We start from the raw sequence: 16,276 nt of genomic DNA, 5'->3' as shown, positions 1-16,276 counted from the left end.
AAAGAGGCAAAGTAAAACGGCCCCCCCCGCAGAAGCAACACGTGTCGGTGAGGGGAGAGGGTGGGGGGGATGGTGCGGTGCTGCGAGGAAGGGCCCCTCGCCAGCATGGCGCCGGCACCGTCCCTCAAGGGGCGAAGAATTCCCCTTTGCTGCCCCAGCCAGTGGGGCAGGGGGGAGCCAAGAATGGCAGATTAAAGGAAAATCAGAAAGCGAAAACCAGAACTGCCCAACCTTTATGCGCGTAAGAGCTTGGAAACGTTACCCAGCCACACACTGAAAGCTGCCGGCTCTGGAGGGGGCAAAATCCTGTCTTGACTTGCTCATTTCCATCTAAATCCTGTGTGATTTCGTACCAATTTTCATGCCTTCGTATGCACCAAACTCACCGGTTATGCCTTCCTGGGGTGGGGGGCGACTGAAGTTGGCTGGGGGCGCAAGGAAGGAAAAGCAGGTCGACTGGGTGTGACAGGGGAATGAATACCAATTGGTTTCGGGGCCTGTCCTGGTACAAATCGCTATTTGTAACTGAGTTTTCTTTTGAAACCAGCTGAGAATCTGACCCTCGGACACAGGTGGGCACTCCTAGATGGGTGGCTTCGTTTTTCCCTTGGATCAGCCGTGCGGTTCGTCTGCGTTTCCGCAGCGTGGCCGCAGGAGGATGCCGCGAAGCTGCCGTAACGAGGACTGCCGTGGGCAGGCTGCCGCTTCGGTTCAGCCGTGTCCTATTTCAGCCCACAAAATGAACCGGTGAGGGAAACACCATGGCAAAGCGCAGCTCTGTGATCCTCCTGGCCATTTCCATCCCCTCCGGCCGAGGAAAAACCGGGCATTACCAGGTCAACCAGCCAGTGCCTGAAATTAGTTTTAATTTCACCTACCTGCATAATTTTTAACAATGCTTTCAGGAGTGGAGAGTACAATTAGACAGGTACTCTTCACTGGTTCCTTACTAAAGAGTCTTCTTTCCTTTTACCTCTTGAAGTTTTTCTGAATGTCTGTAACTGTTAAGTCTCTAAGCTGACACACGGTGCCCTTTGGCAATGAGGGGTTACGTGGTCCTAGGTCAGGACTAACAGTCCTCAGATTTTCTAATGCTCCCAGAGACTGATCATGCTCCCTTCAGTTTACACATGCAGCGTGTCTTCACAACACAAGACGGACTACTTCAAAAGCCAATTTTCAGCTGGCTAAATAAAAGGAATTTTTTTGTGGTACAAGATGCTTCAACGCATGGAATTGCTTTACTATGAAATAGGATGGATTTCACATCCTAGAGTGAAAAACAAGTTCAAGGACAGTTATTGTAAAGAAGGCTAGCATTTTCAGGCTACACAGAATATAAATTTATCAACTGACACAAAAGAGGTCTCAGTGAAGTGGGAACTACTCAATAAAAGAACTTCCATTTAACAGTGATCTAGTAGTATGCAGACAGTGAAACAGATCCTGATGAAGAAAATCGGACTTGTCATGATTTCTTGCAGGCTCAAATGATGACTTTTTTTCTAGTAAGAATATGATTTCTTAAAATATACTTTTAAGAAAGAAATGCATATAGTGTTGTGCAAACGGAGTCACAGATCCAGGTGAATCTCACCTGCTTTTCAGAAAAGCTTGTTTATAGTATTATATATGTGTAGGAAAACAGATGCAAACAGTGAACTAGACCTTGTGTTGCTACCTGGAGGACCAGGCTGAAGAATATGGAAGAGGTCAAATGACAGCAGTGTAGCAACCTATTGTCAAGGAAAAGCTCAAATACAAAAGTACCTTTCTTTTTGAACTAAGTGTTCTACATTTGAACGACGAGTGAAAGGGGTCAGCAGAGTCAGTCTAAGTTATATGATAACAGAGGATGTTAGCAAAAGCGTTAACAAATTTTTAAACTGCCAACCAAGCAGACGGAGAAGGAATGGGAACTGCTGGTGGTAGCTTAGGACCTGTCTGGTATGGTACATATAGTTTGCTTTCTGTTATGATACGGTACATATCAAAATAAGTAAGCATAAGATTAAAGTGTTACACATATTATAACCAATTGTGACACATAATAATGATATTGAAATAATGTCCTGAAGACCTACATATAGATGTTTAAGTGAAAAGTGATTGTATTTGAGTACCATTGCTAGATAAGTGACTTAATTTGACAGCAGTGCTTTTATTAGCCAAGCACATGTTTTCATTGATTTCATTGTGCAGTATTATTTTGCTGTTTGACGTTTTGCCTTTTTCTTCCTTGTAGATATGATGTTGAGAATCCACTAGATAAAATCCTTCCATCCAGAAAACATCATCACAAAAGTGAAAAATGCCACACAGGGACAATACACAACAGCCACTTACCCGCTGATGGGGATAAGAAGTTAAAAGATAGTCGAGAAGATTTAAAAGCAGCAATGATTTCTGAGGAGCTGAAATCCACAGTGAAGGAGAAGCCAAGGCCCAGGTCTGGTCTCATTGTCAGAGGAATGATGACTGGACCAGTAGCAAGTTCACCAGAGGTGATTTCCAGCACTTACAAAATATTTGGCTTAGCCATGGATTTTACATCTAACCTTCTGCGATAAAGTCATTTGCAAATAATATTAAAATGACTTCTGCTTGCTAATCCATTAAATCTGCAATCTGAAAATATGTGGTAAGTTAGGGAAGTGGTTCTGGTTAGTTCAGAAATTCAAACTGTTTCAGATATAACCACTACATGCAACTACCTCTTGCATGTCTGTGGTCTTAGGTTACAGAATTTCTTTACAAATCTTCTCCATTCTTGATATCTCTTGACAGATGGGATTTTCCATTTTCCTAGGAAAATTGCTTTTTTCCCTTAGCAGTATCTACAGCTTTCAAAGTTTTCTTAGCCATGGGTATCTGTTTTACTCAGGTTTTTCCAAAACCCCACGTTTAATCAGTAGCAGTTTGGAATTGAAAATTACTTTCAGATAGAAATATGTTTCTAAATTGGTCCAATCAGACTATATTCCATCAACAAGTGTTTTCAAAACACAGTTCTAAAATTTTTGCCTCTTTTTTTTTCCTTCATGCTGCTTTTATATAGACAGGAACTTTCCGTGTCTAAAATTAGGCTTGTAATAATGAGAAATTGAAATATTTTAAACATACCATTTCGATAATACTGAAAAGAACATGGAAGTTAAATGGATTAGTTGGATTTTTCTAAATACATCTAATTTGGAAATGAAGACTAGATACCTGTAGTGCGCAGTCTTTCCAGTAAAATGTCTTATATGTCTTGTTTTCCTGAGTTGGGTACAACCCGAAAATTAAGCTTTTAGGAGGTATTTTGTTGATGTTCTTGGGTAAAAGAAAGCAGTTTTTAATGGTATATAGCATCTTTAAGTGTATGTCTGTCTTATTTATTATCAATTTTTTAAAAATCTGATTTATTATATAACCTGATTCCTAATAATAGACAAATTGCTTAGCCCAGAAATTAGTGATAGAGTTTCCTTTGCTTTTCATGTTTATTTAAAGATGCTCAAATTTTAATCTATGGTTTTAATGACACTTATTTCTAGGATCTGCAAAAAAGGAGGCTTTCAAAACGATCCAGTAGCATAGGCAGCACAGCACAGTTCAAGGGTGAAGAACATGAAGAAAATGACCTGAGTGTCCCAAGTACTGACTTTCAAGAAAGCAAAGGATCTTCAACACAAGTAAATATGGAGTTTACATCAAAGACTATGTCAAGCTCACACACAAGTTCAGCCTCTGAAAAACTAAGGAACATCCCCAAAGATACAGATGACTCTTTTGCCAAACTGCTGTCTGAAGGAGAGAGGACCAAGACAGAAGAAAGAAAATCAGTTCCAAGCTTTGGTACACACAGCAATGAAAAAAGCCTTAAAGTGAGTGTCCCTCACAGGCATTCAGGGGCTGGAAGAGAGAAGAGAGAAAGATCCCTCAAGAAAAATGAGAGTCGGTTGTCAGGCCACGGGTAAGAATATTTGTAAGAATATTGGACTAAAACGTTGAGGAAATCTGATGGAGGACTAGGAGTGGCTGAGATACACCTTCTGATTTCATTGAGGGGAAGTAGCTGGAAGAGGTGAAGATACTGAAAGGCAGAGAAGTTTTAAGATTTAACTTAGTAACTTTTGACATCCCAAATCACTTAAGACTCCTTTCTTGGTCAATGGAGAGACCCTGGAAGTGCTGGTTTCTCTTTACTGCTTCAAAAGGGAGCTAGTTACTAGTTCAGACTTAGACCACTTAGACATCTAAGCAGTACAGGTGACTCCCACCTGTGGAGGTCATCTACTGTGTTGCTCGCTCCTTAGGAAATAGTGCTGATTACCTCTAAATATTGCAGTAGTACATCCGGAAAACCTCAGAGCATAAAATTAAGGAATACCAGCCAAGTGCATACGTATGTCCACATGGATCAGTGCAGTGCTGTGTTGAGATATCCAAGCCATGCCCAAACAGGCTGGTTTAGCTACCAGCACAGTCCTGTACCATGCAGACGCTGCCATGTGTCCCTGAAGCAGGATAGCCCGTGTCATTGCAGTGTTTAGACTAAGCCCAGTTAGGATCCCCATGCACCATGATGCTGCAGCCACACAGCTCCTGTGTCTCAAAGTATTTTACCCAAAAGTTAGCTCAGATTTTTTTTTATTGTTCTGCATTGCTTCACATTGATATAAAAGGTTTAGAAGAGCCTCCTTCTGTGAGCTCCAAATATATATTTTTGGCTTTTCTCCATCTTACACTCTTAATTGATCTTTTTTTGATTTTTTTTTTTTCCCCGTGCAGAATTTGAGAAGAGTGGGAGGCATGGGATTTTGTTTATTTGGGGGTTGCTGAAGCGGTAGGACCCAGACTGCCACATCTCAAAGCCGGCTTCGTAGTGGGGCCGTGACTTGGGTTGGGTTTTGAAATGCTTCAGGTTGAGTCATCCATCAGAATTTAACCAATCTGGAATTCTGAACTGCTGTAGATGCTCTAGGTTTGAGCAGTGCAGGGCAGCTGTGCCCTGTCCGTGCATATGTAAAATCTGCATAATAAAAACTGCTGCCTCATTATCTAGCACTTCTCGTCAGCAGCTCTCAAACAACTTTAAGCAGGGGGTGAGTATTGCTCTGCCCATACTACAGATGGGAAAACTGAAGCAGGTAGAGAGAAACTTGCATGTTACAGGTGACACAGCATGTCAATAGTAAAGTCACGCACAGGGCTCGGGCACCCTGAGTGTTGGTCTTGTGGTGCACTCCCAGTGCTAGAGGTGAGCGTGTGTTATGATTGGTAGAAATATTTTTGAGTTTATATCACCTGCTGCTCCATAAACTAAGGCACATGCCATTATCCCCTTCTGTGGGCCATAAAGTAGTATTTCTGTTTTACTAAATTTAACAGCAGCCAGGTTTGTTGCTTTTTTTTTTTAAGTGCTGAAAAAACTCATTAATATGCTAAAACTGCAACCACAGATTTTTAAAAACTATTATTACTATTTTGTTTTCCTATTTAATTTCTTATAAATCTTGAGACATGGTGTGTTGGGACCCTGTTGAGATCATGAGGAAGCAATGATATATTAGGGCTCTCCACATTTATGTTAGGGGCTGTGGGAATTAACAAACTGGGCATCTACTGGAGCTGCAAATGGGCCAGGAGTGGCGCTTGCTTCCTGTCCGGAACCAAAAAGTAGCTGAAAATAGCCACCAGCATTATGCAGTTATTCACCTGTGTTAGCTAACTTCATTTGTAAAAGATAATTGAGTAACAGGCCAAACTACTACATTCTTAAGTCTTAAAATCCACAAGAGGTCAGTTCTCCATTATGTACTGTACTGGAAAGCTGAGCTGTGTCAGGTAATGGCTGAAGCCAGGCAATACGAGTCCAGCTGTTGCTGAACTGTAACTGGTGCCTGCAGATCCACCTTTGATACTCCGCTTCCAGAAGGATTTATTAAGTCTTGCATGGCTCCGTGTGAATGCAGAGAGCCAGCTCATAAGTCACTGTGGAAGCAGAAGCAACAGGGTCTGACTCCATACAACTCTTGTTTCATATAGCTTGACAGAGCATATAAGGTAGTGCTAACCCATCATTTAATCCTTTTCAGTTTCAGGACAGTTTATTACTTCACACTCAGCATTAATTGGGTAGAGAATACAGCTTCAGCGGGCTTTTGACAGGTCCCCAAGAAAGCTGAGAAGAGTAAGTGTATTCATGGTATTTGATAATCAATGAATATATCGTACGTTATTTATGAGTGTCAAAGGCATATCGGACTGCATAAAATTCTTTGGGAAGACTGTGTCTGACCAAGAAATCTCTTGTACTAACTTCACTCAGCTGTAGTTGGATGTGATGACTCTTCCTAACCTTATGCAGTAATTGTGGAGTGAGCACAAAAGGAGAAGCTGGACTGAAAGGCGACTGCCCCAGTGCACCATTTTGTGCAATATACTGCAGTACTGTGCTCCATTGCTGTGAGTGGTTTGAAATAGTTTCCTTCCTTCAGAGGACTGGTTTGGTTTCAGGAAGAACAGAAGAGGGAGCTATTTCCTAAGCAGAGTCCATGTAATCCGTTTCCAAAGCAAAGCGGGGACATTCCTGCCAGATGATTTGAGTTAAAGCCAGTAGAGCGTTTGAATTCATGCCGAGCTCTGAGCTCCTGAAAACTCTCACTGAAATCAGGACTACTGATACTCCTGAAGTTAAGTGGAAGTGGACTCCAAATAAACATCGACCATTACAATATAAGGCCTGGCTCTTGTAAGACTTTTATATCCTCTTGGCCAAGTCCTGCAGTGTCTGAGAGCCTTTCAGATTTGGCCAGAGTGCTTAAGCATTTTGAGGCATGAAGATTACAGTGTAGGAGCGGATATTTGTCTGGATCCTCTTCCATTCCCTGTTACTGCTACCTGATGCCTCTGACATAAATGCTAATCTAAGTATTTAGATGAGTAGCTGAAAATCTATGTAGGATTAACCACAGCTAGTTCATTAAAAGGCATCTGCAATTTTGTTTTTGTTTCCCATAGAAAACTAAGGACATACAAATCTTATTTTTCCTTCCATTTGCTGTACTTTTTCATTCTCTTTTCTCATATGCAAAAAATGCTGTTGTTGCATACAGGCTGCAGGCATCCATTGTCTACCTATGAGAACACAATGAAGCAAAACTACTGGCATGCTTCAAAAGACAAGCTGAATGTTATCGAATAAATGCCTACAAACTGAGTGGGCAGAAATATCTAGCTATTAAAGTACCCTGAGGAAATACAGATCCACAGTATTTTGACTCACAATTTAATGAAAGAAATGATCATGCTTTTTTTTTCATAAACTATCTAATTCTTAGCTACTGCATGAAGTGTGTGTGGCAGGGTAACTGTATTGAGAGGCCAGACTTGTCACTTGATATTTCAGTCTTATAGTATCAACATGAAGTTAGACCTCTGAGTACCATATTTCACATAAAAGTTTGTCCTCATTAAGAATTGGAGGTTCTGTCTTTGTTCAAATAGATACCCTTTTGCTATCTTGACAGTGAAGAGGCATTTGGATTTCTGTGATGACCCAAATTAAATGCTTACCTGCAAAGAGGGCTGTGTAATTCAAGAGTAAGCGCTAAGTTTTCCAAAATGACAGACCAACACACCCACCACAGATAGGAAAAAAAAAATGCAAATTCATTTATTTGCATTGCTATTGCTGCAATTCTTTGTTCCTTTTTAGGGAAATGAAATCAAGTTAGTGAATCAATCAAATGGAGACTAGTGATACAGATGTAATCTTTGCTTGTTTGTTGAACTGCTACTGCTGAGAGAATCTGCTTTCAAATTCAGGTAACTCTAGTGATGGTTTAAAAGCCCAGTGCTTAACTGCAGTTATTACCTAATTGCTCATAACTGTAATAAAATACTGACTTTTAATAGAAAACCATTTGTTATTTTTTCAGTATACTCCAGACTTAATGTCCATCCCCTTGCAGACATATTGTCAGTACGTAACGAGTGCACCGCATTCCTTTAATCACAGAAAGATAGGGGTGAAGAACAATTTGTTCACCTGCATCTTCCTTTATCTACATAGTACTTGGCAATACAATGTCTGAATTCTTCCCCAGAAAAGGGACAATAACGATCACAAAGAATTAGAACAAAAGGATTATTTTCTTCCTTGTATTACAGGGGGAATAGACATTTTTGTTCTGTTGGGTCAGTGATAGCTCTTTATGTCATGATTGTTTTTTTTTCCATGTCACTAGGAGTTACTCCATAAAGAAAGTATAATATGCTGTAGAGTACATACCGACTCAGATCTAATTGTGAATGGAATCTATATGCCTTTTTTTTTTAGAATTCCTTTATTTTTAATTAATCCAGAAAAAAAGCAATATATAGGTGGCAGCAAATCTTCATGTATCCTCAGCTGTAAGCAAACAGCAGCTAATTTAACGTCTCGGTTCGTAGAATCATAGAATCATAGAATACCAGGGTGGAAGGGACCTCAAGGATCATCTGGTCTAACCTTTCTTGGCACAAGCACAGTCTAGACAAGATGGCCCAGCACCCTGTCCAGCCGAATCTTAAAAGTGTCCAGCGTTGGGGAATCCACCACTTCCTTGGGGAGGTTATTCCAATGGCTGATAGTTCTCATTGTGAAAAATTTTCCTCTTGTGTCCAACTGGAATGTCCCCAGGAGTAACTTGTACCCATTACCCCTCATCTTTTCCATGTGACTCCTTCTAAAAAGGGAGTCTCCATCTTCTTTGTAGCCACCCTTTAAATACGGGAACATGGTGATAAGGTCTCCCTTAAGCCTTCTTTTCTCAAGGCTGAACAAACCCAGTTCTCTCAGCCTTTCCTCATATGGCAGGCTTCCCAGTCCTTGGATCATCTCTGTGGCCCTTCTCTGGACCCTCTCCAGCCTGTCCACATCTTTTTTGTATGGCAGGGACCAAAACTGAACACAGTATTATTCCAGGTGTTGCCTGACAAGCGCTGAGTAGAGTGGGATGATGACTTCTTTATCTCTGCTGGTGATGTCCTTGATGCAACCCAGCATCCTGTTGGCTTTCTGTGCCACAGCAGCACACTGTTCACTCATATTAAGCTTGTTGTCCACCAGGACCCCCAGGTCCCTTTCCACAGAGCTGCTTCCCAGCCGGGTAGATACCAGAGTGTGCTGCACTCTTGGATTATGTTTTCCCAGATGTAAGACCTTACATTTGTCTTTGTTGAACTTCATAAGGTTCTTGTTAGCCCACCCTTCCAGCCTATCCAACTCTTCCTGCAGGGTCGCTCTCCCTTCCAAAGTGTCCGCTTCCCCACTCAGTTTGGTATCATTGGCAAACTGCATCAGGGTACACTTGATCCCCTCATCCAGATCACTTACGACGATATTAAACAGTGTTGGGCCCAATATCGATCCCTGGGGCACCCCACTTGTGACAGGTTGCCAGTTTGAAAAGGAGCTATTTACCACCACCCTCTGGGTGCAACATCTTATTTTGTTTATTGTACTGTATATGTTGTGGTGTTGGTAATGGTAACCGTGCTGGTCCCTGGAAGCTGTAGGTACAGGAGATTATTATAAGGATAGTATTTCAATCTGAGTTTTAAACTTATTTTTCTCAGGATTTGGATGTCTGACTTTTCACATTCCACAGCTTTAGCTTTTAATAGTTTAGATATAATGCTTCAGTGGCCACAGTACATTTCTTCTTTTCTGCCTAAACTATGTAGTAGTAGTACAATCGTGAATATATAAAGTAAATAAGGAAAGGTAAAGGTTTGCTTTGACAGAGAAATCATGCAGCAGAAGTAATTAACAATGAATCAGTTTGTGATACTTTCCTATGTGACTTTATCATGCAAAGGTAGATTGTTGATTAGTTTTCTTGTTGTATAAACTAATACAATGTACACAGCACTCCTATTATTTTACCATAGAACCTTCCATTTTAAGGAAATGAAAAATGTTTCTCCAAGAACGTATGGAGACAAATACATAATCCACTTTTTGTATATTGATACCAAACTACACACACACACACGTGTATACAGAATTATGTCGGTAATTCCTCCATGCTCCTTCATAGCAATTTTATTTAACTTAACAAATTAAAAATGACATTTATGTCTCAGTGCCACTTCAGTGGAGAATTTGAAACCCCATCTATCCTTTCAGGTAATTTTGATGCTGTTGTTTATAGTTCATTCTCAAAGGAGTATTTCTCACTGTTCTCCTTTTTGTTGAGTCCTTGTTCCTCTCAGTAGTGTTAGTTGTGTGCAAGGCACAAGCAAAATGTGGATGACTCACTACTTTTTAAATTTTTTAATTTTGAGATTTTCAAGAGAATAAAAAATTGTGTTTAAAAATACACAATTCAAGTGAATGATCCAAGACTCCAACTAAAAAGTTGCCATATCTGTATTTGTGATTTTGTTAAAATGCTGCAAGTTCCACAGGAACTTGGGAGAGACGATGTTGAAGGAACATATTCAGCTCAAAGGTAGCAAACTAGTAAAGACTTTCATGAGTCTTTTAACCTGGGCAGAGCCTTGAATAGCAGTGAGGAAAGGTTCTCTGCCACCTTTAATATCTTGAGGCGGGGTCAACCCTCCCTTGAGCAGGGGGATTGGACCAGATGACCTCCAGAGGTCCCTTCCAACCTCAACCATCCTGTGATTAAATGATTCTCCTCAATGCTGAATCCCCTACAAGAAGGAAGTATTTATCACTAAACTGAGCACACCGAATAAAGAATGAGGGTCTATAGTGGAATGGAATTCATGGTCTTTAGGAACTGTAAAAAAATAAATAGCTCTTGAAGTTGATGCCTGACCTTGGATTAAAATCTTTCTATTGCTTTTCCAGAAAAACCATGGTGAATAATGAGTTATTTGGGAAGGATAAACCGTGTTAGAAGGTAAAGATTTCCCCATGTTTCATGGCCTGAGCAAACAAAATTGGGGAAAGGCAAGCAAAACCTCTTCACAGCAGTTGAGAAACAGTTCTTTTGTCTCAGCTACAGAGACATACTACAGTTGTTGCTTATGCAGCCTCTGAAGTTGAAGTGCTCTCCTCATTTGCCATGCCCCTTAATTCTATCAGTGTAAGGTGTGGTAGTGATGTGGAAACCCTCCAGTTCTCCACTGAATAGTTTCTAAATGAGTAAATCTGAGCTGCATTCTGACTGGGCAGTTCTGCAGTGTAGCGGAACCACCTTATGCTGAGTTAGATGGGCAGATATTATCTGTAGACCTCAGTTTCACTTCTGGTAGTTAAGAAGAAGAAGAACATATTGCAATGTTTGAACTTCTAGTTTTCATGTGTAAAGCCAACCACCCTCCCTCCCCTAATTCCAAGAAAACTAGCATAGAAACTAGAATCAGAGCAATGAAAGAAGTTTAATCTTCTTTGCACTTTAATCCAAGTGCAAAACTGGAATCAAAGACCCAAGGGAACGAAAGGACTTAGCAATCAAGACCTGAAGTTAAGGGTATCGTGCCAATTTCATAGAAACTAAAAGGGAATGGCTGTCAGAAAGGCAAAAAGAAATGGGAATATCGTTACATCAGAACAAAAATTTCCTCCTGCCATTAGTGAGCAGAAGGATACAGCAGTGGATCCCATTGTCCAAAGGCAGAGGTCTATAATACAGTTTCAGGAGCAAAGAAGGTAATTGATTCTCCACTCATCCTTTCATTGTGAACAATCACCCTACTTATCCGGTTTGTCTAATTGCGTTTGCCATACCCTCCTTTGCCTTGCCATCAGTCTTGGCTACAAACTGAATGTGAGCTAGTGGTTTCCTTTCAGAAGTCTGCCAGTACAGATGGATTTTTCAGACAGTAGGGACTGTTTTATGACTGTGTAGCTTGGCTTCAGATGCATTTTCCAACGAAAACCTAAGTATCTCTGATGCACTTCATCTCCACCACCAGGAAAGCAATTGCCAGTGAGTTCAGTGCCAGAATTTCTCTTCCTGCAATAGTCTCTCAACTGAGTTCACCATAAGTGGGCAGTCTTTAGTGGTTCCCAAAATATCACTCATTATTTGGTAATAAGCCTTTTTCTAGCAGTGCTCTGCATTCTAACACAAATAGGGTAGGGTTAGTGAATTGCCATAGACACCAAGTTCCTTAGTGGAACATTACTCATATTTCATAGAATCTTAGAGATTACAGATGGAAAAGACCTTTTAAGGTCATTTGTTTCTGTGGCAGATTATTCATTACTATACATGTATTTGCTGTAATACTTTTTCCAGGGTTTTGTCTAGTCCAGTCTTGAATGATTCAAGTGACACCTCTCCCCTGAGAATATATTCCAGTGTCTAGCAGTCCTTAGTCTTAGGAATTTTTCCCTTATATTCACCTTGCATTTGCTTTTTTCTGCCCTGTTATCCATAGCTGAAGTTGATTTTTGACTGATCTTTCTGTTCCTTGCTACGTATTCACCTCTGTTAAAATACTTCTAAATATTTTTCATGTTCCTTTAGGCATTTTTTCTCTAAAGCTTGTATCATCTGCTTGTGTTTTTATGTTTCCTGCTCTGAAATTTTGTTGTTGTTTTTCTGTTACGTTTTATTGATTTGTTTTATATTTCTTCCATGTATTTAAGGACTGCTCTAACTTTGTTGCAGTGACTCTCACTAATACAGGGTAAGAACAGTCACCTGCTGCTCGTGGCATGATTCTCAGCATTATAAAATCACATTAGCACATTTGTCACTGCAGTTTATCACAGGCATATGCATTCTTACTTTCAGTTTCAATCACATTGAATGCAAAATGTCTCCTCAGTGGTTTAGTGTGTTTTCCTCCAAAATGGCATTTATAGTATAATTATGAAGTCAGTCTAATCTTCTGTGGTAAGGCAATATGTGTTCCTATAGAAAAGGTACCTCTCTTCAACTCTCTGCATTTGTATGTAAGACTGACAGGGAATGAATGGCTTGGCTTTGCTTTCTGAACCACCAGTGGCTTTCTTCATCCTGAATGGAGACCAGTACAGGTGAACCCATTGTGTTACTGAAAATTCCTGCCTTTTCCCTTTCTTATGTTCCAACAGAAAGTCCCTGAAAATTCACTTTTATGGAGCTAGGAGATCCTTAGAGGAAAACAAAATACTAACCTTCTTCGAAGAAATCCTTTAAGACTATATGCAGGTTTTTTGTATTCTTTTAGATATCTGAGACTTTCAAAATAATATTTTGAAAGTGTTATGGTTCTTAAAGGATTAATATTCATGCTTTCTGTTATTAACAGGAATAAACAAGCTTATTTTCTATGTGAGGACCAAGCCTGTACCTGTCAGTTATGCATGATTGAATGCCTAAAACTGCCAAGATACTCTCACACATTTTTATCCTGCGTCTTTCCTGGCCACAAGCTGTGCTGATTTACATTAGAACATTGGCAGAGAATGTTGGCCATGAGCTTCTGAGCAAGTCCAGAGCAGGATTTGGTGTTCTGTCCGTCAGCATAAGCAACAAAGCAGAGCACAAGCAATCCAAGAGGTTTCTGGACTGCAGTAATGATAACTTCCTGACACAGGTGATCAAGGAATTTTTTCCTGTGAGGGTGGAAACACTGAAACAGGTTGCTTTAGGGAGTCTGTGGTGTCTCCATCCTTGGAGATACTCAAAACATGCTGGACATGGCCTTAAGCAATTTGCTCTAGTTGAACCTGCTCTGAGCAGAGGGTTGGACGAGGTGAGCTCCAGAGGTCCCTTCCAACCTCAGCTATTCTGTGGTTCTGAACTCATGACAGAAATAAGAGAGCCGAAGCAGCTGCCGTCTTTTTAATAAGGGCTATCACAGAAACAGGAAAATACAGTGCCTAATAAAGGTTAATATATGTATGTCAGATTTCATAAAGAATACTAATCAACATTCCAGTTTTAATTGTATTTTTTAAATAAAATTGAATTTCCAACTCAGAGGAAAAATAATTCCAGCAAAGTTATGTAATGTACATTATTTACCCAACAGTTATGATTGGCTCAAGTCTTTTCTACTATGCATTTTGGTGTAAAAATAGGTTTTCTAGGAACAGTGAATTCTGTACTGTTTGCCCAGTGGGCTGTAATATTTCACTGTTATATACGAAATTGGTGTGTCAGGTGAGATTGCTTTGTCTAAACTAATATCTGGCATTTTGGTAAGTAATAAAGTTTTGATCCCATGAGGTTGAGCAGTTCCTAAAAGTACTCATCACCTCAATAGCCTATTCCGTGAAATGAGGTCTGAGCTCAGATGGCCATATTGTTATAAACTACAGCCTGTTTAAAATCAGTCAGAAAACCCCAACCGATTTCAGTGTATGCCAGCATACTCCGTGACATGCAGTGTGTATGAGCAACGTCTGAGGAATTCATTAAATTTTCCCTCTATGAGAGGAAGAGGACGTACTGGGCAATGGTGAAATTTCTATGAAATAGGAGTTTAGTCAGAGTGCAACATTTCAGGTAAAAGAACAGAAAGGAATGCAGAGTTGGAGCAGCCTAATAGTAAATTACCTTTGCATGTTTCCTTCCACCTTTGTCTGTTTGTGATCTGTGCGTAGCCACCAGGCATTGTCCTTAAGCCGCACAAAGAAGCACATGGTGTCATCACAAACTTTTGTCAATGCTTCCGTGTGGCTTTGTAGGCAGGAAGCACAGTAAGAATAGTGCAGTTGGCACCTTCCCTGAGAGATTAATCAAACCCTCCTGGAGTGTGCTCAGCTGCCAGCCGGGGAATAAGTCTTTATTTGACTCTTGCAATTGGCAGTCAGAAGGATGGCTGTCAAACAAAACGAGGTCATCTTTGGGGAATATGGATTTAACTAGCCCATATACAAAAAGAGAGAGAGAGAGATTGTAGTTGCTAAATCACTCAGTAGTGAAGACCTTCAAGTACCTGGAGTTGCATAACACCTCTTATAGCATGATGCTTGGACCGGAAAAAAGAACCTAAAATAAAAGTAATAAACTATTGTGACTTTTGTTTTGTGCCAAGTATTTATGGCATCAGAGCCTTCGACATAACATCTGTGTGTGCTGCCATTTGCCCTTTTAGTATTTTTCCAGCTCTCCATAGGAAGAAGCACTTTGTAATTACTGGAAATGACAAATAGCTGCTCTATCATTTCTTTATTTTTGGAAAGGATGTAAAACTGGAAAGGTCCAGCCCATTGCCTAAAATGCATTCAATTGAGAATTTGCCTTGTTCATGCAAGCATAGAGGGACTCTAGATCTTCTCAAATGTAAAGCAAGAACAGACAGGATACATCCTATTTCGCTGGTAGAGCTTCACACCATTTCCTTTCACTGTCTACATAGGAGCATGGGGGGGGGGAGCACAGTAGGAAGCAGCATAAGAAATTAGCTGCTCCTTAAAAACAATCAGTTGTTTGCAGGTAGCACAAAGAATTTTTGTCCCCCTGTGTGTTACTCTTCCTAAGATTACTTTACCAGGAGGTAAGATCTCTCTCTGCAGTACATGTGCTCACCAATAGGCTGTTATCTGTATTCACCTTTTTTTACAATAAAATGAGATAAGAGGACTACCCCACTCCTCAGTGTAAGCTTTTGTCTTCTTCCAATTTAACACTGGATATTAGCTTTCAGGAAGATAATTTATTTTGCTAAAATCTGTCAGGTTACAGTGGTTTGGACTGTTAAATATCTGAGGTTTCTGACAGGTAATGTAAGGCCACGAAAATTCCACATCTTAAAAATAAATGGCCTAAAAGTTGAAGGCCAAAACCAGACAGTGTATGACAAACAGAATGGAGGGTTCTATTCACCTCCACTGATGTGAATTGATTGAGTGTTGAAGTCTGGGAACCCTTCTCAATGCTTTGCGTAGTGTCTCTTAGCTGGTGTCTTGTAAGCATCTTTATTTAATGGGATTTTAGCTCCCTGTTTTATTTTACTGATACTTGTTTATTTTGCTGGCAGCTGTTTTGAGTTGCTGAATGTAATGGTCAGTTCACACGAGTGGTACTATGCTCCTTGAACATTCCAGTGTGGGGGTGTTGCAGCAAAAAATCTTTGATAGAGTAGAGTATGAATAAAGGAGCCACACTTTTATTATAGTAGGTCCGGTTATATAGCTGGAGATAAATATTCATTCATTGCCTGTGAGAGAGTATTCTGTTCAGGTGAGCCCAACTCATCATGCAGTTCAAACCATCTTGTAGCTCAACTCGTGATTATCATAGTATTTTTTTCATGTACAAACCTTCTCAGCAAAGATGTAGTTTTCTCCTGAATTGTCACTACCACTAACAAACTTAGGCAGGACAAA

At 40.2% G+C, this 16,276-nt stretch overlaps 1 protein-coding gene across 1 annotated transcript in view; it reads left to right on the top strand.

Moving 5' to 3' along the window:
- Nucleotides 1-16,276, top strand: part of FAM188B (family with sequence similarity 188, member B) — a 90,166-nt gene that overhangs the window by 5,002 nt on the left and 68,888 nt on the right. The window contains exons 4-5 of the mRNA XM_009333297.1: nucleotides 2,246-2,504; nucleotides 3,540-3,958. Coding sequence (XP_009331572.1) covers nucleotides 2,246-2,504; nucleotides 3,540-3,958 — 678 coding nt within the window. The remainder of the gene's footprint in view (nucleotides 1-2,245; nucleotides 2,505-3,539; nucleotides 3,959-16,276) is intronic.

Source organism: Pygoscelis adeliae, unplaced genomic scaffold (assembly GCF_000699105.1).
Source record: "Pygoscelis adeliae isolate BGI_AS28 unplaced genomic scaffold, ASM69910v1 Scaffold88, whole genome shotgun sequence".
Taxonomy (NCBI): Eukaryota; Metazoa; Chordata; class Aves; order Sphenisciformes; family Spheniscidae; genus Pygoscelis; species Pygoscelis adeliae.
The sequence above is the reverse complement of the archived record's forward strand: the minus strand, read 5'-3'. Positions and strand labels throughout refer to the sequence as shown.